At 40.2% G+C, this 21,929-nt stretch overlaps 1 protein-coding gene across 1 annotated transcript in view; it reads right to left on the bottom strand.

Annotated features, from left to right (window-relative positions):
- The window catches only part of GRID2 (glutamate ionotropic receptor delta type subunit 2), a 1,023,637-nt gene that overhangs the window by 154,337 nt on the left and 847,371 nt on the right, over positions 1-21,929 (bottom strand). The window contains exon 12 of the mRNA XM_073340701.1: positions 499-637. Coding sequence (XP_073196802.1) covers positions 499-637 — 139 coding nt within the window. The remainder of the gene's footprint in view (positions 1-498; positions 638-21,929) is intronic.

Below are 21,929 nucleotides of genomic sequence, written 5' to 3'. Positions count from 1 at the left end.
TAATTTTATTTATTCATTCACATTAACACATTTGATTGCGTTTCCCTAGCAGAAAAAGGGGAGTTTCATCTTAAACTCTCAGAAACAGCAAACTCTTTGACGAATTCCCATCAAAGGTCAGGATACAGACTCTTGGTGCTGATTACAACTGGAGAGTGTAGAGGGGGAGCCCTTCAATACTTATTCTTCCATTTCAAACACTGATATAATAGCAACTTTTTGAAGGGGACGTCTGACAACCACAGACAGTAAATAACTGTTCCAGTTTCCACTTCCTCAAACCATGTAGACGGTAACAATTTCCTTTAGAATATGCATACATCTCAGGGACAAACTTTTTTGTGCCTGAGAAGAGTAATTAGCTTGCAGTAACTGACCATTTAGATTGATCTGCGAGACATTCTGCCCCAAAGGATATTGGCTAGAGTGTTTTTCTCAGGGTTTCCACCTTTTCATAGGCTTACACACACACACACCATCTGTTCTTTGTCCACTTACTGAATGGAGTTCTCAATGCGAGTGATTGTGAGAAAAGCTGCTAGGTTTGCTGTATAAGATGAGATGACAATCAAAGCAAAAAGCCACCAGGCGCCCATCATCATTCGGGTTGCCAGTGTTGTATATGGAACTTCTCCTCCTGTTGGACAGAAGAAGAAAAATTAGAGCTCTCATTTGCATGATGCAGAGCCACACCGTCACTTCTCATGCCTTGATTATGTAAACAGTGTCGCTGACATCGTTGGAATACTTCTGTTAGTAAAGTGAGCAGGACTTGAAACATAATTTCGATGCAATGAAGAGCGTTAAAGGAAGCCCACACCTCCACTCCAAGAGGCTTTCTATGAACTCCTTCATCACTGTGTATTTAACTGTGATTCATCTGACAGTCAGTCCAGTACGGGAAACAGATTTCATGAGCTCAGAACAAAAACAGCATATTTAAGCACCTATGGATTTTTTTTCCCTTACAGATTTTGTTAACACCTTTAATTCAGCTCTCCCTGTGCTTTGGAGCTGATGCAGTTTCTTAAAACAAAAAACAAAACAAAAGCACAACTTTTTCACAGCTGTGCTGATAGCCAGATGTGCTGTTGCAGATGTCGTGCATATACATAGAATCTGCTCAAAGTGAGCTCAGATAGACAGAAACTCCATTTACACTGAAGTAGAACAACAGACTAGTATTTTGTATAGTCTGTTTATTTCAAAAGTGCTTTACAAATATTATTTGAGCCTCAACTACCTTGTTAGCTAAGTAACCAGTAACTTCACCAGCAATGAAATGTACCCATCTTGAGGTGGCACACCGAATTTGTTTTGCAGCACTCAGAACTACTACACAGCTTAATTTATTCTAATTTTGTCAATAGGCAGGCATGCTGAATGATCAGAGCTATGCTGGGTTGTTCCAAAAGCATAACATTCACCAAGACATAATCTAGCAATAAGCATATAGGTCATTCTTTAAAGAAACAATTTCTGCCCACACATTGGTCTGACATTTTTGAAGTAATTCTTTTCTATTTAAATGAGTTCATTCAAAATCACACAGGAAGAATGAAAGAAAAATCATTGTCTAAAAAAATAAAGCTCTGGATTCTGGGGGACAGAAATTGTCAAAGCTAGAAATAACCAAAGATAGACAAATAGTGCAGTATGCAATCATAGTTAACCTGTTTTCTTGATTGTCTACGACGCTCATCCTGTTCTTCTCCCTAGCGACTGCATACCTGGAAGTCTGATTGTTTTATACACAGGCTGTTCATGTTAAAGTTTTCTCAGACAAACTCCAATTCAAATAGTTCTCCTTACAGGTCTCTCTTTCCTTTTGTCCTTTAGAAATGACTGGTCAAAAAGAGTGGTAAACGGACATAAACTTTCTGAGCAGGATTTTAAGAGTACTCTGTTGGCCAGTTCTCCTCATGCTGTAATCAATGGTAGTTTTAGTTTGACTTCAGTGGAAGCAGCATCAGGTCAATGCCAAGTGCTTTTGAAAATCCCACCCAGAGTTTGTCAACTTTTCTCCCTTCCAGTTGGTGTGTGCATGTTCTGGATTCCAAAATCCATTACAAGAACAGGAATTTCTGATTAGACAACCAGACCTGTTTATGTTTCTTAGAAATTCATTCTCCTTTACTTTCAGAATTTCTATTGGGCATTCAAGTTTTTCCTCACTTCCCCTCTTTCTTTTAACAATGCTAAAGAAAGGGATGAGGAAAGAGGTTTCCCCTCTCTTCCTGAGGAAGAACAATCTCGATTTATAATCTAATCTCATAATTTCGGTTACACAACTTTCTTATCACACAGAGCATTCAGAGAATGACACTAATGGTCACCAGAAATAAAGGCAACCTCAAACTGGTATTTTGCACAGATAAATCCAGCACCAGAGATTTAATTTGTTTTTAAAAAAAATTGAAATAAACAGTCCAACTGTATTTAGCCTTTTTGCAAAACCCAAGGGAGAAGAAAAAAGCATAATTGTTTTTATCCAAGTTTTGTAAAATGATATTCAGCTCAAACTTATTTCTATGTATTTTCTTTACCACTCTTAAAAACACAACCTAGATTCAGCCACTAGATTTTTACAAGGATCAAAGGGGTTCCATAAGCACTGACAGCTTACTATAGGTTGAAACAGCTATAAAAACTTTATGCTTCATTTTCACTTGCACTTAAACCTCTTAACACTGCTCTGGCAGTGTAAAGTGGTCTTAGAGTTCATGTAAATTACAGTTACACTCATTTTAAGTATAAATGAGAAGAAGATCATTTTCAGTTGCAATTTGAGTCTACCTAGAATTTTAATTAATCTCTGAATACTGCTGACAATTTCACAGTTTTGTTAACATCTGTACATATGACAGCTAGCTGCAACTGTGCATTGCAATGTTTTAAAAGAATACAAGGCTTTTATTCTACTTCACTATACATTGTGTTTCACTCTACCTGAATTAATTATAAGCAGGTTCCACTGCCCTTTAAAAACTCCAGTATTAAAAAAGACAAGATCTACGTTAGACTCATGCAGTCAGAAATAGATTTCCTCCCATTTCCAAAATGCCGTATAATTATCTGAAATAAGAATCTCCTGATCATATCAGTAGATGCTATTTCAATATTAGGACATTTTTAAGACCAGAATTAACTTTAACTTCTGAAGACCTGGTTTCATGTCCAGCACAAGTTGTAAATGAAATCCTTTAATGGGATATTTCCACTTTACAGGGCTTTTTGTAATGCATGTGGAATCTTTCAACCAAAAGTAAATGACAATCAAATGAAAATAGACAGAGATACCAAATTAACCCAACAGGCTGATTGTTCTTTTAACCTTCAGGTGCCAATCCCTGCAGTTTAGCTCTGAATTAAATTGAAATAGGTGGGGGATGAAAGGGACGCCAGCAATTTCTTAGCCCTGCTTGCAATTTCATTTTTCAACCTCATGAATAAAACTAAAAGTAGCTTCCCACTGTTTTTAATTGAAATGAGTTGGCAGAAAGAAGAGGACCATTGAAAGTCACCCACCTGCTTTTTATACACAGTTGAAATTCTCAAACAAGGATCCTACTCATTGGGGAGCTGATCTAACCATTTTTATGTGACTCCCCCACCAGCATCCTGGTACTGCTCAAAGTGGGCCTTCTTTCCATCAGAAGTTTCTTCCCACCCCTCACTTCTGTGCATTCTTCTTTCAAACCCACATTATTAAGGAGGCTTAAAATATCTGAAAATGTGTGGTTCAGCAGGAAGTCTCTGTAGTGCACACAGCTGTTTGTGAAAGACCTACCGTTAATCAACAGAGCTGCAGCTTACACCATCAATAGTTAATGACTGCAGTTTGAGAACACATATCAGCATGCAGCACACATTTTCGTATATGCTGGTACAGCTTTTCACCATTTTTGTAGTGTGTGTGTTTCAAAATACTTCTGAACTTCACTGGTATGAAATGTACCCCAATCTCACTCAGACCCCATCCTTTACACTGATGTGTTTAAAAAAGGCATTTTGAGAAAGCACAGACAGCAATTGCATTACAATGCTTTCTCTCAGCTATAGAGTCAAGCTCCTCATTCCCTCCCAAAAGAAGAGCAGAAACTGAAAGAGACATTTTGCTGCCATAAGATCCTTTCTTTGGCGTTTTACTAGGCAGATGAAACAGAAGGATTTCATGCTATGGTGTCTTTTGTTCTTGTACAGTCAGCTCAGACATTTCACTTATTATGACTTCTAACCTTATGAGAGAAAACACAGCTTTGTTTTCATCTAAACTCACTGTTTTGGTTGGGCAGGGAGGAACTGAGTGGTTCAGGATAGTGGCAATGGGTTATGGAGCCTTTTGTCATTAGTGCATATGTAGTCCGAGGATCAAGTCCTCTGCTGGCTAGTGCTCCTATGGGGAGCAGAAAAGCTGGCAGATGCCTCCTTTCTTCTTAAAATCCTGCCAGGATTTTATGGGGTGAGTCTGGTAGATGCATTATTGGGTGCACATTTCTGTTGGTATGGAAAGGAGCATTTTGGATACCCAGCTAGCACTAGTTGGTAATGATTGTAGCATATGTAGTAGGGAGACAGCCATGAAGACCAACCAGGAGAGATTTATATGCAGGCCCACTGGGGCTGTGGTTTATGGACACCATTTCCTTCGTGCTCTTTTGTCCATTAGGGGTTCCTAATATATGCCACAAAATATATTATCTACAATATTATATTACTATACATATATTAAAATACACATAACATATATGGGGCTATATATATATATATATATATATATATATATAGACTTTGTATCCTGTCACCTTCCTCTCACATCACACCAGCAAAACACAGAGTAGAATATAGCCCTATGTTGGTAACGATTGAAAGTCATTACCGTCTGATAGATGTTAGGTGATCTGTGTGAAATGAGTTGGTTGGTCTCAGTCCAGTTCCAAAAGGACACATGAATGTCCCTATAACAAAAAGCACCACTAATTAGCACTCCGTTAACAGTTTTACCAGAGGCTAAGCACTTAGAGCTCAATCCTGGAAAGTTCTGTGCATCCATAACTTCCACTCAAGTCTGACATTAATGAATACGGACATGAAATATCCTCGAGTCTTTCCCCTTCCATATTGGTAGGATGGTGTGGGGGAAAGCTCATACTGCCACTGATTGTGCTTGTGTGATTGTTTTGTGGATAAATACAGGATCCAGTCTTCAGTGAAATCTATCTCACTCCTTTTATGTTCACTGAAAATCACTTAAATTGAATCCATATTTAATTTTTCACACTGTGTTTAGGAGCGAAACACTATGAATGAAGAATAATTTTTAAAAGTGTTGTTGTAGCCATGTTGGTCCCAGGATATTAGAAAGACAAGGTGGGTGACGTAATATCTTTTATCGGAGAGAAGTTGGTCCAATAAAAGATATTATCTCACTCTACTTGTCACTCTAATATTTAAAAAGATGTTTTCCCAAGTAAACTATACTGGAAATTTGCTAATAAGACTTATGTTATCATAGACACGATGGAGAAAGAGAATACGTTTAGTCCTGCCACCTCCTTTATCTAAAATGGCTCTCCTTAATTATGCCTAGAAATGACCTGAATTTGTATGTATTCTTGCCTACTTCAGAAAGTCAAATCATCCGTAGTATGCTACATGTGTTTCTGTTTATTCCCCTTTCCTTGCCAATTCTTCTAGTGATGTATCAGCAGGCTGGGGCAAAAATCATATTGTCCTGACAAACTGGAACAACCTAATACATTATTGGACAGACACAAAGATCAGAGAAGACAATATTGTCTGAGGGATAATGTGAATCCTGTAAAATTCCAATACAAGTTTCCAATACTTTAAGTTATTCTCTCTTTTAGTCAGGAGGTTTGAAGACTGCTGAGAATGAAGAATAAAATAAGGTGAGGCTCTTGGTGAGAAGAGGGGTTAGCTAGCTGAAGAATGGCACAGACACCATGTACCACAGCCCAGAGACAACCTGCTACTCTGTAGCATGGGACCAAATGTGAATCATTCAAAACAGTTAGAGTGGTATGCAACCACCTTGTTTTTCAAGGGTATGTCAGTTGCTGGTTTCAAGGAAAGCTGTACTCATTTGCCCAGCCCATAACAATGAAAGATCACAGAACAAACAAAAAAGCCCTTGTCACTGTGAATAAATGGTGAAATGTTTATTTTTAAACTTGCAATTACAGTTGGCATTTGCAAGTCCAGTGCTGGCTGGAGGCAGCCATCTTGCTGAAAATGATGTCATCTGTGACACTAGACACGTAGATAGTGGACATGTAGATCCCAATGTCAGAGCCTGAAAACAAGGCTCCCAAGCTGATTTAATATTGATTTAACATCCACAATGGTAATGTGTAATATTTAGAAATTAAACACATAAGTGTAACAGTCACAAAAAGAAATTTACTATGCAACCATAATTCAAGCAAAGGGGTAGCTGTATTATGGCGAGCATCCTGCACCTTTTTCAATAGCTTTAGTGGAACAAACATGACTTTTTTTCTTTTTGGCATGAAATCTGATAAGTTTGCTCTATTGGGGCAGGACAGTCATTTGCCATTAAGCAGCCATGCAGTTAGCAACTGGTGCAGAAATTTCCTGTCCCATATGGCCTTCCCATACTTGGGGATTGGGGGAGGAGGAGCTCAGACTCTGGGGGACGGATTTTCTCTGCTATGAACAAGTTGGTGGGAAACAGGGGGAGCCCCTGGCTCTGCCCCTCAAAGTTCTGGCCAGCTGAGCTGAGTCAGCACAGGGGGCGGTAAGGTGTGGCACTTTGAATGGGCACAATAAATCCACCATGGGGGCTAAGGAAGGGATTGTAAACTGTCAGGGCTCCTCCTAGGGAGATGCAGCTGTGCACCGCTCCTCACAAAGGATAGGAATCGGGTCAGAATGACAGCTGATTGCAGGACAACAATTCCGTTTTGTAGCAACATTTGAGGTTTCAAAATTTGTTTTCATTTTGCCATGGAGCAAAAACAAACTTGGACGTTCTCACAAAAACTAGAATTGTGTAAAATGTCTGGTTTTGGACCAAAAACAAAAAGTTTTCACTGACCTAGGATGTGGGAGACCCTGCTTCAGGACAGAGTTTTTCATCCCAGATCATTCTGAATGAGGCAGAGCACAGACTTCAACTTAGATCTCCCTCATCCGAAACCAGTGCCTTAATCACCAGGCTATGAAGTGCACACCTCTCACTGCACTGCCCTCCCCTCCAAAAAAAGTAAACAGAACTGCTATGCTTCAACATTTCCTTTTGCCAAAAATGTTTCAACCAGCTCAAACCAATCTAATCCTTGGAATGGTCGAATAAAATAGAATAGGATTAGATAGGATAGGATAGAAAGCCCTAGATTCTATAGAACAGAATAGCACAGTTTACATTACATGCAGGTCTGTTGGGAACAGTTTAGACTAACTTGTCTCTTGTATTTTTCCTGTGACAAGGACATTTCTCACAATTTTTGGGGGGGAGGAAGGGGAGAGAAGGTGATAGTTTATATTGTTAAAAAGGCTGCAGAATTTGTATATCTTGGGAATTTCAGTTATGTGAAACAATACAAAATCTTTCAGAATTCTGTATAATTTCTCCAATTTTAAACTGGAAATTCATAATCCAGCACAGAACAAAAAATTTTGTACTGCCAAAGAAGAGTGTATGAATAAGGTGATAAGTAACAGTCAGCATGGATTTGTCAAGAACAAATCATATCAAACCAACCTGGTAGCTTTCTTTGACAGGGTAACAAGCCTAGTGCATAGGGGGGAAGTGCTAGATGTGGTAAAAGTAAAGCTTTTGATAAGTAAAGCTTAAGTAAAGCTTTTGATACTGTCTCGCATGACCTTCAAATAAAGAAACTAGGGAAATGCAATCTAGATGGAACTACTATCAGGTGGGTGCAAAATTGGTTGGAAAACCGTTCCCAGAGAGTGGTTATCAGTGGTTCACATTCATGCTGGAAGGGCATAACAAGTGGAGTCCCACAGGGATCAGTTCTGGGTCCAGTTTTGTTCAATATCTTCATCAATGATTTAGATAATGGCAGACAGGGTACATGTGAAGTTTGAGTACAATACCAAGTTGGGAGGAGTTGCAAGGGCTTTGGAGGATAGGATTATAATTCAAAATGATCTGGACAAACTGGGGAAGTGGTCTGAAGTAAATAGGATGAAATTCAATGTGGACAAATGCAAAGTACTCCACTTAGGAAGGAACAATCAGCTGCACACATAAAAAATAGGAAGGAGTACTGCGGAAAGGGATCCGGGGGTCATAGTGGACCACAAGCTAAATATGAGTCAACAGTGCAATGCTGTTGCAAAGAAAGCGAACATCATTCTGGGATGTATTTGCAGGCGTGTTGTAAGCAAGACATGAGAAGTAATTCTTCTGCTCTACTCCATGCTGATTAGGCCTCAACTGGAGTATTGTGTCCAGTTCTGGGAGCCACATTTCAGGAAAGATGTGGAGAAATTGGAGAGAGTCCAGAGAAGAGCAACAAAAATGATTAAAGGTCTAAAAAACATGACTTATGAGGGAAGATTGAAAAAACTGGGTTTGTTTAGTCTAGAAAAGGGAAGACTGAGAGGGGATATGATAACAGTTTTCAAGTTCTTAAAAGGTTGTTACAAAGAGGAGGGAGAAAAATTGTTGTTCTTAATCACTGAAGATAGGACAAGAAGCAATGGGATTAAATTGCAGGAAGAGAGGTTTAGGTTGGAAATTAGGAAAAACTTCCTAACTGCCAGGGTGGTTAAGCACTGGAATCAATTGCCCAGGGAGGTTGTGGAATCTCCATCATTGGAGATTTTTAGGAGCAGGTTAGACGAACACCTTTCAGAGATGGTCTAGATAATACTTAGTCCTACCATGAGTGCAGGGGACTGGACTAGATGACCTCTTGAGGTCCCTTCCAGTCCTATGATTCTATTTCTGCCAGCTGTAACAAAACTGAAGTTCAGAAGTTGTTGAAATATCTCTCACAATAAAGAGCTCTTATTCTAGTCTTCTCATTTTTCATCCATATTTTGTCATGCCTCCTTGAATTTTTCTAAGTACATAAATCTCCATCTCATGTGGGATGCTGAGGTTGGACTCTCGCACTGTGGGATAAAATTAAAATCAAGTGAGTTGTTACTTGTATCCTACAAGGGAAGAATATGGCTCCTTGAATTAGGGTCACCTCCTTAGTTCACACGGATATAAATAAAATTTGTAAATCAGTAGCTGAGTTACCCAGCCTTTCAAATATTAACAGATTTCAGGGAATGATTGTTGGAAAGGAACTGAGCGAGAGGAAGGACCAGCAGCCAGTTTTTACAGGGTCCTATACATACAAGTGTTCACCATAGCTTTCTTTCTTTCTTCCTTTCTACCCCAGAATGTAGTCATTTTTCAGCAATGAAAAGTTTCAGATCATTTGGTTCTCAGATTAACTGTGCTCTTTCAAACAGCAAACTGTGGAGGGGCACAGACACTATATTACTATACAATGTCTTGAACTCAAGAGTTGTTGGGTAAAGCAATTTCTTGTTTTCTTCTCATTTTCTAAAGAGGTGGCACTTGATCATGCATTATTATTTAAATTGTAGTAGTGCCCAAAGTCTGTTATGGGCTTTCCTAACCTAGAAGATGACATAGGGCCAGATGCTCAGCTGCACGCTCAAGCAACGGTCCTACCATTGACTTTAAGTTAGCTCAGGGTATGGCCCACAGTTAATGGAGAGATTACAGAGACCCAGAACATGCTCAGGGTGAATGCAAGACTGTTAATTTCCTGTGTACACAGACTCTTACCTCCTTGCTATATTCTCTCAGGGGCCATTCTGAATAGTGGTTATAAAAGTTCACAAATGCATTCCACTTTCTGAAAAGTAAAGGGTGATAAAACCTTTTATAACAGAGTACACGAACCCCACACCTGCATGTAAGGGGTTAAGGAGCTGCTTTGGGTTGGAGTGGCCCCGCCCTTCTGCACCTGCTAATTATGTGAGGACTGGAGGAGGCGCTAAAAGAAGGGAACTACCCTCAGATAGGGGCCACCCTGCCAAGGGAACAGACTGATGTGCTTCCTAGCTCCAAGAGAGAGAGGCCAGAGTCCCTGAGTTTGTGGAAGGAGGCCACAGATCCCCTGAGCGAAGAAGGGGAATGAGACTAAGACTTGTAATGGAGACCCAGGAACTCTGAAGGGGACTCTGACACTTCTAAGACCCTCTAAAGTAAGAGAAGCCAATATCCTGAGCAAAGACGGCTACAGATTTTCTTTTCCGTCCATAATGGGATATTTCCTTCCTACCTTTATTTAATCCTGTTTGCTGAATGCAGAATGTTTAGTTTACTTCACCATGTAGCTCCTACAGGGGGCACCCTGCTGAGGACAGGTTTGTGACACCTTCATCCAAACTTTTCATTAAAGAACAACAAGTAGTAGGAATGAAATATCACCACAAGGCCTGAGAAGGACACAGTAGGTTGCTTGAACCTTCAGCCTTGGGTCTGGGATTTATTCTGCCCTTTTAAGACATTAGTCTACCAGTCTTCTGATTTTCTTGACCTCTCAAGATCTTATGTCATTCCTCATTCTATGTGGGTAGAAAGAGTATTTCACAGGTTCAGTCTCGGTATCAATCAGGTGGATGTCCACCTGGTGACCCAACAAAATGACACCAGCTCTGATGGATGATTCCTGTTGGCACGCTAACAAAGTAGGAGCGAGGGGTTCCTGCACATCACTGCACTGCCCCCCCCCCCGCCTTTTCTTGAGAATCTTTCACCTAGACAGGATCTCCTGGATTCAGTACTCTCAAGGATTTGACTCTGTGGTACTTGCCAAAGTCCTGCTTCTGACAGGTTTTACATTAATCTTCTTTTGTAGTCTCAGGAAGTCAGGCTAATAAGGGTCCATTTGAGAAGGAATATTTGGGATAGTGGAACTCAGCTTCTTTCCTGTGAATAGTTCTGGAGGGCTGAATCCACTTGCTAGAGGTATTGACTGGTAAGCCAAAAGGGCAAGATGAGGATCTGAAGAGTTAGAAGAAAGTTGTTTCATTGTCTTTACCTCATATTCTGTTCCACCATTACTCTAGGGCAGTGATTCTCAAACTTATTTGATTGCACCCCCTTCTTTGTATGTGTAGTAGTTTACGTGCACCCCGCCCCCCACCACACAAGCACGTATACCGATAAAAAAAAATCAACATGCAACTCTCACTAAATATTAAAAACAGTAAGGTATTGATTCAAACAGAGCCAATGGCCCATCGTAATAAGAGCAAAAGGAAAACTGTGGATATGGTCTATGAGTACAAATTAATGTGCACACCATGTCAGAGCAAATGGATTAAGGTACAGATAGTAACAACTTTGTGTAATGCTATGCAAGCATAACAGAAATCTGTCAATGCACAGCGCCATCTGAGGACTGGATATGTCTGGAGGAATCCGCTTTGACACTTATTCATTACTGTGGGTAAAATGTGTTCAGTAAATTTACCCCCCTAAAGCTTCTCACGCCTCCTCCACAGAATATATTGTATACCCCCCCACACCAGGGAGGGACCACCCCCCTGTTTGAGAAACTCTGCTCTAGGGAAAATGGAGGCTAGACTTGACCATTGGTATCTGCAAACCTCTTAAAAATCTCAGAGGAAAATTGAAAACCAATGTCAGAAATGACTTACTCTAGAATCTGAAAACAGGCAAAGATGGGTTTTTATTCTTTCAGCAACTGCACTTGATGCAGTGTTGAACAACCTGACAATTTCAATTTTTCTTGAGAAGTAATTAATCATCAACAGATAGAAAAGATCACACTGGACTATCTATCATGGCCCTTCTGATATAGGAGATTGTAATAATGGTTCTGGGGGATTGGTTCTCAAGCGAGCACAAATATCACATTTCTCAACTTGCTGTTGTAGTTTTTTTCTCAGCTCAGGTCACCAAACAGAATGTTTAGCTCTTTCCCTGCATTTTGTAATGCCTCGGTGTCCCTCATGCATTGTGTCAAGGCTTTCCTTTTGCACTGATATAGCGATAATTGGTCTGGACTCCAACAATAGGTAAGATCCACAGAAACTGTCCAGTATGTCTTCAGAGTGATTTCTGACTTGGTCTGTTTTTCTCCAGTCCTCTTTAGATAGTCATGACATGGCTCAGTAATTCATCTGCCTCTTGCTTCTTTCTCAGTTCTTGCAGGCATTTTCCTGTGATTGGTAAAGTAGTAAGTCCCTTGTCTACGAAATCTTCTAGGAGCAGCTGCTCTTGTTTGTGATGTGGTGTGTCTAGCATTTGGGCCCTACTGCTAAACTACACTGATTTATGAACTTCAGTCCCTGGTATCTGCTTGACAAATTTCTTCAGATACCATGTTCGGACAACTTGCTGCCTGTGCTGTGTGGGGTTTCAGTCTGGGGACAGAAGGGCTTAATCTCTTTGTCATTGTACCTCTGCACTGTGGAACACCCTGCCAAGACATGGCAAGACTAGTTCTAGAATTCCTCTATTGAAAACTTGTTTGAAAATAGAAAAGGAGTACTTGTGGCACCTTAGAGACTAAACAGCATCGGATGAAGTGAGCTGTAGCTCACGAAAGCTTATGCTCAAATAAATTGGTTAGTCTCTAAGGTGCCAAAAGTACTCCTTTTCTTTTTGCGAATACAGACTAACACGGCTGTTACTCTGAAACTTGTTTGAAAATGAATCTCTCTGCAAAAGTCTACCAGACATGGCCTCAATCCATGTTTTTTCCCCCCAATCACTTGTTAAAAGCATGACCTCCCCTTCTCCCTGTGCATGCATATGTGTATACATCTTGAATAGCTAATTGTTAGAAGTACTATAAAGGGGGAAACTAATCTGCATTATACTGACACCTAAGATCAAATTGAGTCCTGGGATAAGCAGAAACAACATCCAGCAAGTAAACAGGAGTTACACCCACATATCTCATCCCACAATGGCTTTCTATTAGGTACACTATTCCCAATTCAAAACTGAATGGGTCACAAGAAAGAACTTCTAAGGTGTGACTAGAATGTGCACCATATCGTCTCAAAATATTATGTTTATAACATCCTGCAGAAGTGCACTGAGCCTGCTCTTCATCTTTTTATGCTGGTATCTTTTTCAAAACTATAAACATATCCCTTTTAAGTATTTTTGTTGCTTTATCCTATACTGGATGAGCAGCATGGAGGATAGAAAGGCAGAAAATAGAAAGAAAGAAAGAGTATGTTTATGGCTCGACGGAGAAAGGAAAGGAAGAAGGACTGGCAAGTCAAATACAAGATCCAATGAACTTTCATAAGTCTAAGTTAGACAGGAGCTCAAGCCCCTGATTAAAAAACACCACAGTGATAAATACTGTCACCCACTGTTTCTACTCAGGTACTTTTAGATAAAACCAAAACATTTAAATATATATTGAAATAATAAAATAGAGGTCTATTAACTGCATTCCATAAGCATTGGGATCCAGTGTGATAATGGAAAAGCTAACCTCTTTTCAGCTGAGCTGACAGTCCAATTTTCTGCATCACTACCAATGATAATGTTACACAAACTGTGTTCAAACATTAAATTAATTCCCATTAAATCAATATCCTTAAAGGCCAAGTAGCCCTTTAATAATTACCTGATTAAGATTATGTTAGCATAACATATTAGTTATAGTTTGTTTATTAATTCCTTTTTCAGTGATAAATCTTGTTTTCCCACCCAGCTCCCTGACACTGCGACAGAGAGGTAAAGAGTGGAATGGGAAGTGCATCACTACGGCACATAGCAACTGGGTAACATCATAACATCAGTGACACTTCTGAGATACAGATTTTCTGGATTTGGGTTTCTAATACCCAGCATTAATGGTCTGACAGCCCAAGCACTGTATGAATGAATCTCTAGATCTTGCAGAAGCTCTACACAAACCCAGAGTCCCAAAAGCAGTGACACACATAAGGGACCAGCAGCTTTTGCAACAAGTGAACTCCATCCTCCTACAGAGTTTGCAAAATCTGCTAAGTTTTCTCATGAAAAATGCAATACATTATAGATGAATAAGTATATTACAAATAATGTGTAATAATTTAGTGCCTAGACACAAAAGTGACTGGTGCTGTAATTGCAGGCAGATAGAAAGATAGATAGATCTTACTGTGCTTCTAAAATTGTAGTTGGAAAGTTGTTAGAAAATGGATTATAGAAGTGCTTTTCAATGTCCTCTACTGTCAAAAAAGAAGAGTAATGACTGTACAGAAAGTTTTCAGATTTAGGTGCCTAATGTTAGTTACTTCTTGTCAGGGTATACCCCCCCCAAAATCTGAACTCTGGGGTACAGATGTGGGGATCAGCATGAAAGACCCCCTAAACTTATTTTCTACCAGCTTAGGTTAAAACTCTTCCAAGGCAGTCTTCTGCCTTGGACAGATATTGCTGCCACCACCAAGTGATTTTCACATATATTCAGGGAAGGGTCACTTGGAATCCTGATCTCCCCAAAATATCCCCTCAAGCCTCTTCACCCCCTTTCCTGGAGAGGCTTGAGAATAAAATGCCAACCAGTTGCCTTAGCAATGTGAGCACAGAAACTCCTTGTCTAAGGACTTTGGAATCAAAAGGATTCTTTAAAAAAAGGTAAATTTTATTTAAAAAGAAAAACATCTGAAAACTCAGGCTTTAGGGATTAAACACCAAAAATAACTTTCTTGAGGTTCAGCTTAAAGGTTATAGACAAAACAAAAGCACCTGGGGTTAGCACAGAGGAATCCACAAACCAAAACAACCAAAAAGGTTCCTAATCAAATCGGTCTTAACTTTTCCTGTGCTACTTACATATCTGGAGTTCCAAATGAGGAGTTTCTAGGTATGATGCTGATTTCCCACACCTGGCTTAAAGCTTGCAGCTTGTTGCTGCTTTCCCCTCTCTCCAGCTCAAGAGAGGAAGAACCCCCCACCCCCAGCAGTTTTTCCACTTTGAAAGGGTACAGCCTCTCTCTGGGTTCCCCTGGTCAGGTGCCAACTCAGGTTAAGCTTCTCTTAACCCTTTACAGTTAAGGCAATTAGGGTACAGCTGCTGAGGAGGATTCTATAGCTACTAACTGGCTGGATGTCCATAAAAGGGAGATCCTCCCTACCCGCCTCATTTATCACATTTGTATCCAAATTTAAGTAAGTCTCCTTTAAGTTAATGGCAATGGTGATTGTTCAGCATCTGTGGAAACCAGGCCACTTGTATCCAGGTGCTGAAATATGGATTTAGACACTTATATTTCAAAATGTATCTTTTGCTGATAATGATAATGTATATAATAATCCAGTGGCTCTCAACCTTTTCCAGACTACTGTATCCCTTTCAGGAGCCTGATTTGTTTTGTATACCCCCAAGTTTCACCTCACTTAAAAAGTACTTGCTTATAAAATCAGACATAAAAATACAAAAAAGTGTCACAGCACGCTATTACTGAAAGATTCCTTACTTTCTGATTTTACCATATAATTATAAAATAAATGGATTGGAATATAAATATTGTACGTACCTTTCAGTGTATAGTATATAGAGCAGCACAAACAAGTCATCGTTTGTATAAAATTTTAGTTTGTATTGACTTTGTTAGTGCTTTTAGGTAGCCTGTTGTAAAACTAGGCAAATATCTAGATGAGCTGATGTACTCCCTTGGAAGACCTCTGTGTACCCCCAAGCATACAAGTAACCCTGGTTGAGAACCATTGTTATAATCAAAACACCCTCAAGTTCTGAAGTGTTTGGACTCTGAACTCTAATCCAAATTTTGCAGTTGTCCAGTCTCTCTAAAATGAATCTTGGGGCCCATCTCTTGTTTACATTTCAACAAAAAGTACTGTTAGCCTAGAGTTAAAGTTGATGAAGTCCATTCTTAAATATCCTAGTAACACACTTTTTTAATTAAATCATTGGATTACCAAACGCCATCTAATTGGCTTATATAATCATAAATAATTCTAGAATATGGTCAGTCATGATATTTTTTTTAAACATGTCCGAGCATATAATCCTACTGTCGGTCACTACCTTTACACATCTCAGTGCAATAATTTCACATTCAAAACTCCACTATGGGACCCTATGTCTGCAGATGTACAAACACACTGTTTTGAGGTATAGTCTCTATCTGACACCTGGAGAATTTCTGTATTTGTGCTAGTGTCCCCACACAGTGGATCCAATTCTGACTAGAATGAGATCAAAATCAGGCCCATTGATTTGCATTATACCCCACTGTATGCACATGTTAACAGAGTGTTTTAACAACTGTAAATCCACGAGATTTGCATTTGTTAGTTATTATTTTATAGACTATGGCATCCGGTGCTGCAAAAACTCACACATAGCCAGATTTCCAGAAGTGCTGAGTACCCACGAACCCCACTGAAGTTAATGGGAGCTACAAATGCTCAACACCTTTGAAAATGCAACGATAATTAGTCTCTACTGCACAAATACATAACAGAGCAAGAAGCCTCATCATCTACAGCTGAGACATTGGTACCCTGTCAACAGGGTGTTGCAGGATATTGTATGTACTCTCTTCAGGAAGTAGTAACAGGAATTGTGCTGTTAACTGACAATGGGTCATATGTACATATATTTAACATTGCTCAATTTAATGTCATTAATGAGATATTAAAGCACTGCTGGTTCTGTGTGTCAACCCAGAGGGGGAGTGCATTATGAACACTCTGCTATTAGGAGGGAAGACTCCCTTTTGGCCCAAACTGAGCTAACAGAACACCAAGGAAACTAAACGACAATCCAATGACAATATTAGGAAGGGCAGGAATGAACAAACTGGTAGAGGGGAAAAAAAAAAACTGCTTTTTCCACCAAAACTTCACCCTCTCCGAATACTGACCAAAGCTTTTCTGAACATTGAGAGATCATTTTTCTTTTCTCCTCATTACTTTTCATTTGCATTCATCTCGTGCTTCCAAATTCTGGGTGGGAATGGAACATGAAATGATGAAATTCAGAAAGAACAGTTACTTGTGCCATTTCCAACCCACTAAGAAACACTAGAAACCTTAAGAGAAACCTGTCTTTAGGATTATTTCCCTATTTCCAGCACCTAGGGTGACCAGATAGCAAGTCTAAAAAATCGGGACAGGGGTGAGGGGTAATAGGTGCTATATAAGAAAAAAGCCTCCAAAATCAGGACTGTCCCTATAAAATCGGGACATCTGGTCACCCTACCAGCACCAGACACTGACACCTTAATACTATGGTGGTAGAGGCACCATAAATACCTCATATATAATAGCTCAATCTTGCAGATTCAAGCACTCTAATAAGGCTCCAAACTTTGGAGTGTTTGTCTGAATTCAACTCCTAATCTTGTGGAGTTCACCCCTCGCTAATGTAGGAGTTGTTATTAAGTGACAACAATAAATACATTTGGAAGTTTAGACTGAAATTCCATCTTAAATGTGTCCAATAATGTTATTGAAAAGCTCACCAAAACCTAGATGTCCTAAAGTAATGCAGTGATTTTTCACAGCACACAGAGAAAGCTTTTAGCCTTTTAAGGGTAGACTTGAATATTACTGTAATGCAGTTTATTTATTTAATACACTACTACCAGGTCATACTTTTAAATGGCCTGATTCTTGGTGTGAAAGAGCAATTACTCTATTGAAATCAGTGGGTCAGAGTCTTCAGAAGTGCAAATCAGCCTTAAAGCTGACTTAACTGGCCAATGGATGTTTACTTCTGCAGAGAAGTAGGAGAAAAAGGAGCTACTGCAATAAATTAAACATATATTTATACTTAAAAAATTCTGCCAGCTGCTATTTCTAGACATGAAAACCTGATGATCCCACTCAACTATGTGGATCTATTATCATTGCTCATTAGCAGCCTGTGTGCAGAAGCTTTGCTATCTGCCATCTTCTCTGTTACCTTTGCCCGACACAGCTGACAGAGAAGGAGAATCTTGGTTAAGACCAACACATATACATTCATCTCAGTTGGTGCGTCACAAGAAGATTTCATGAATTTTTAGCCCAACACCACTTTAATAACTTTAAAAGCCCTTAAAGGATGAAGCCCAAATCTGTGATTCCTTCCCTTTCATCCCCAAAGAATGTAAATTTAGCTGCTGCAGCTCCTATGCTGGGATTCTGCTGTAGTGAAGATAATCCTACTGATCTCAAACTGAGAGACAGAAAGAAAACAGCTCTGAGGGTTCCACTGGGCAAGGGACCTCAGTCTCAGCACTCAGCAACAGGCTGGCCAGCATGTTCAAAAGTCTCATCCTGTGTCTTGATCTGCTTCCTTTGTAAAGTGATTTTTGGCTTGCTCCTGTTATATGCATTTTAATATTGGAAGAGGGTCTGGGAATAAAACTCAGCAGCTGAAGATGGGATAATATGTTGTTGGCAGCCTGAAAAACCTCTGAGCCTTTCCTGTTTTTAGACTCTTCAGGCAATCTTTCCTGGTACCAAAATACCAGCTGGTGTTATGAAGAAAAGCGATGTGGGTGGTTACCAGTGTGGCGCTCCTGCCATGGAGGAGGGACTCCCTGCAGTACTGAAAGGAATGGAAATCTACCAAGAGTTTCCATCTAAACTCATGCTCATCTGGCACCTACCATATCCTCTAGTGAAAAGGTTGGATCAATTTGTGGATTAGATTTCTGCCATCCAAACAGAAGGCCAGGATGTTTAATAACTGTGGATGTAGAAGACAGATTGAAAAGCTAACCAAAAAAAATAGCCTTCTAAACTCTGAAATTCCCATATTTGCAGTGTAGATTGCAGTTCAGGAAACTCTAACAGCAGAACAAGTGACTAAGGCCAGGTCTGCAAGTTTAACCACTGCAATTACTGAACATCTTCTAAGCTTTCCCAGGTGTATGTGTAAGTTAGATTGCTTTTTCATGGAAGAAAATGTCTGTTTCCTGGCCAAGTTATTCCTTTTTGTTTCATCAATTAGATATGTACTATATATGCTCTGCAATCTGGAAAGTAAAGTGAAAGCTAATTACTTGTTCTGATTCAAATGTATCCCTCCTGTAAGTCATATATGTTATACAGGTTTATGAAAAATTCTTGAAATTTAAAAACTGCTCCATAAAAAATAATTAACTTAGAAAATTTTTTTTTGGGTGGAAGAGAGGGAGAGAGTTTTCTTTTCTCTTATGGATGGATTCCCAGGCATTCAATTATACTTTCTCCTTTGCCTCACTAGACCCCAATCAACATTTGTACTATATCAAGGGCAACATCATCTTCTCACAGTCAGTTAATACGGATAGGAGCTAGTCCCTGGGGAAGGAGGATGTTCTCTGGGCTTTCACAGATTCATTCATCCTTTATCTCCTCATAACAAGTATCTCAGATGCACTGTGTCTAAATATACTGTCCCATTAATACAGCGCCATCACTTGAAAAGCTAGGTAGTAACCCATCAGTTCAGGCTCCTGCCAGGACTGCGTGGCACTTACCTTCAATATGGGGGTAACTTCAAGCAAATCCACTAGCATTTTAATGCTAGTGATTTTAAATGACTAACAAACACAACTCTGAACATACCGTAAACACTGTGACTATGACCTAGGACTAGATTTTCAAGCGGAGGTGACAAAATGTACTTGTGAAATATTTGCAAATGCATAAATGTACCAAACATTCTGTACGTGTTTGATAAATGCAACACACAGACACCAATTTATTTGGAATTTGGCCCATAATTTATTAAGTGGTTAACAGGTCTGGACCACAGTGAGGGGCGTCTGGAAAAACTGGGTGACAGCATCAGGAGGTTAAAAGGACTCTTTTAAAGTAACAGCTCTACTGAATACACACACATATACATGGACACATTTATAGGTTTAATAATAACAGAAAAATAAATTGGTAGATTAACTGTTAGTAGAATGAAGACAACTGAGATAATGACATGGATTTGTTTGTAGGTAATGTGCCCAGGAGATAGAGTAGCTTGATGACAGTAGTCAGTATATCTTTTAGTTCCACCTTCAAAGGCATCAGGAAAGAATGGAGTTTGATTTACCTGCCAATATGCCATGAGACTTTTATTTTGTGAGTACCATGCTTGGTTCTTGACTGCACAACTTCGGTGCCAATATGTTTATTCCTCTTATGCTCTTAGCCTACAGATGAGTGTGGTGAGGCAACTGCCCCACCCCTATGAGAGATAGGGCTAGAGTAGGCCAGAGTGGCTGTGTAGAGGGGCAGACAGTCAGGAAAAGGCCTACTGGGAGCCAATCAGGGCCAGTATTCCAGCCAGCCAATCAGGGCTAGGCTAGGCCCTATATAAAGGCTGCCCAGGAAGGGAGCAGGCAGTCTGTCCCAGATCTTCATGGGGGAAGGCCTGTCTCCTGAGTAGGAGACAGGCACCGAGGACAGAGCAGTGCTGGGCAGGCTTGGGGGAGCATAGAAGGGCTCCGGCCCAATACCTGCCAGATTGCGGGTCCTGACAGAAAGGGCCTAGAGGGTGCGAAGGGCCAGAGGGGAAGTGGCCCAGGGACAGTTAGACAAGGGGAGAGAAGGAGGGCAGGGAGGCTGCCACTACAGGGTCCCTGGGTCGGGACCCAGAGTTGTGGGCGGGCCTGGGTTCCCCCCTTCTCCTTGTACAGCACCTGGCCGTGACAGATTGCAACCGGCCCTTGAACAGAGAAGCTAGACTCGAGGGGTTGTGGTTGGCCACTGCAGCAGGAGTGAACTGGAAAGACTGCTGTTAACCCCCCCGCCCCCCGGAAGGGGACGAGTGTGGACTTGGGGGCAGCGCTGAGGGGGTGAGTCCCAGCCCCGTCACAATGAGTCAGTTATTACAGAAGAATTTCAATCTATGCTGAAGACCTGGCATAAATTTGAACAGCCATAACAATAATAATTAACAACACATAGCATTTCAATAGTGCTACTTTTGTTCAAAACAGTTTTACTGACAGAGTTTTGCTCTAAATGTTGAATCGATAGAGGTTGGTGTCCAGTTAATTAAGAGAAAATATCAAAAGAAAAGAACGTCACAGGTAATGGTTTCCTGCTACTAGGGATATGCCAGGAGGAAGATAAGTATGACAGAGTAATTTATTAAGCAACAGTACACTTCAGGCAGTGCATTTGTAGAAGATTATAGCACACCTTGGATGTTAATAAAAGAGACACGACTGAAGGCTGTGTGGCTTTAACCCTCCAAGAAGTGCTATAATCGCCTAGAAGTGCCAGTGCTTGGAGTCTTATTGATCTTATAAAATGGAATTTAAATAGGGAAAACAGTAAGATTTGCTCATTTAGAGGGCATTAGAAACATAATTGATCATTACTGACATCCCTGACAGCCAGTCAGAAAGCTCCAATTGTGACTAGAGTTCTAATCTAATCAGAACTAAAAGCCATAAACACAGCAAATGAGTGAAGCTTTCAAATCATTTATTCATAACACTGTTATAAGCAGTAGCATTAAGATTTTTTTTAGATATTTTTAACACTTATGTCTTGGCTACAGGGTGAGCTGTGCACCTCTCAGCAAAAATAGGGGTAGAAGGGATAACAAAGGTGAAGGTGGCAGAAATAGGGAGCACCAAATGGGAGTCCAGAGCGGGGGCGTACCAGCGTGGAAGGGAAAATGTGAGGAGTGGGGAGATAGTGAAAGAAAATGTGGCGAGAGAAGGAAGAGGCAAATGGTCCAGTAGTAGAGAGGCCAGGGTTAGGGCCATGCTTTTATGTCATGTTCCCTGAGCTCTGTAACTCCTGAAATAGGTTTCCAGTGCTACAGAGAAAATTGTGAACACACACTCAAAACAACCCACAACAGCAACTAAAAACACCTGTTTTTACTGAATTAAACACTAACCCATGAAAATATTTCCATTCGTATTAGGTTTTGTGACAGATAATGTGAGTC

The sequence above is a fragment of the Lepidochelys kempii genome, chromosome 4 (genome assembly GCF_965140265.1).
Source record: "Lepidochelys kempii isolate rLepKem1 chromosome 4, rLepKem1.hap2, whole genome shotgun sequence".
NCBI lineage: Eukaryota > Metazoa > Chordata > Testudines > Cheloniidae > Lepidochelys > Lepidochelys kempii.
Note: the sequence above shows the minus strand (reverse complement) of the source record. Positions and strands in the feature narration are given on the sequence as shown.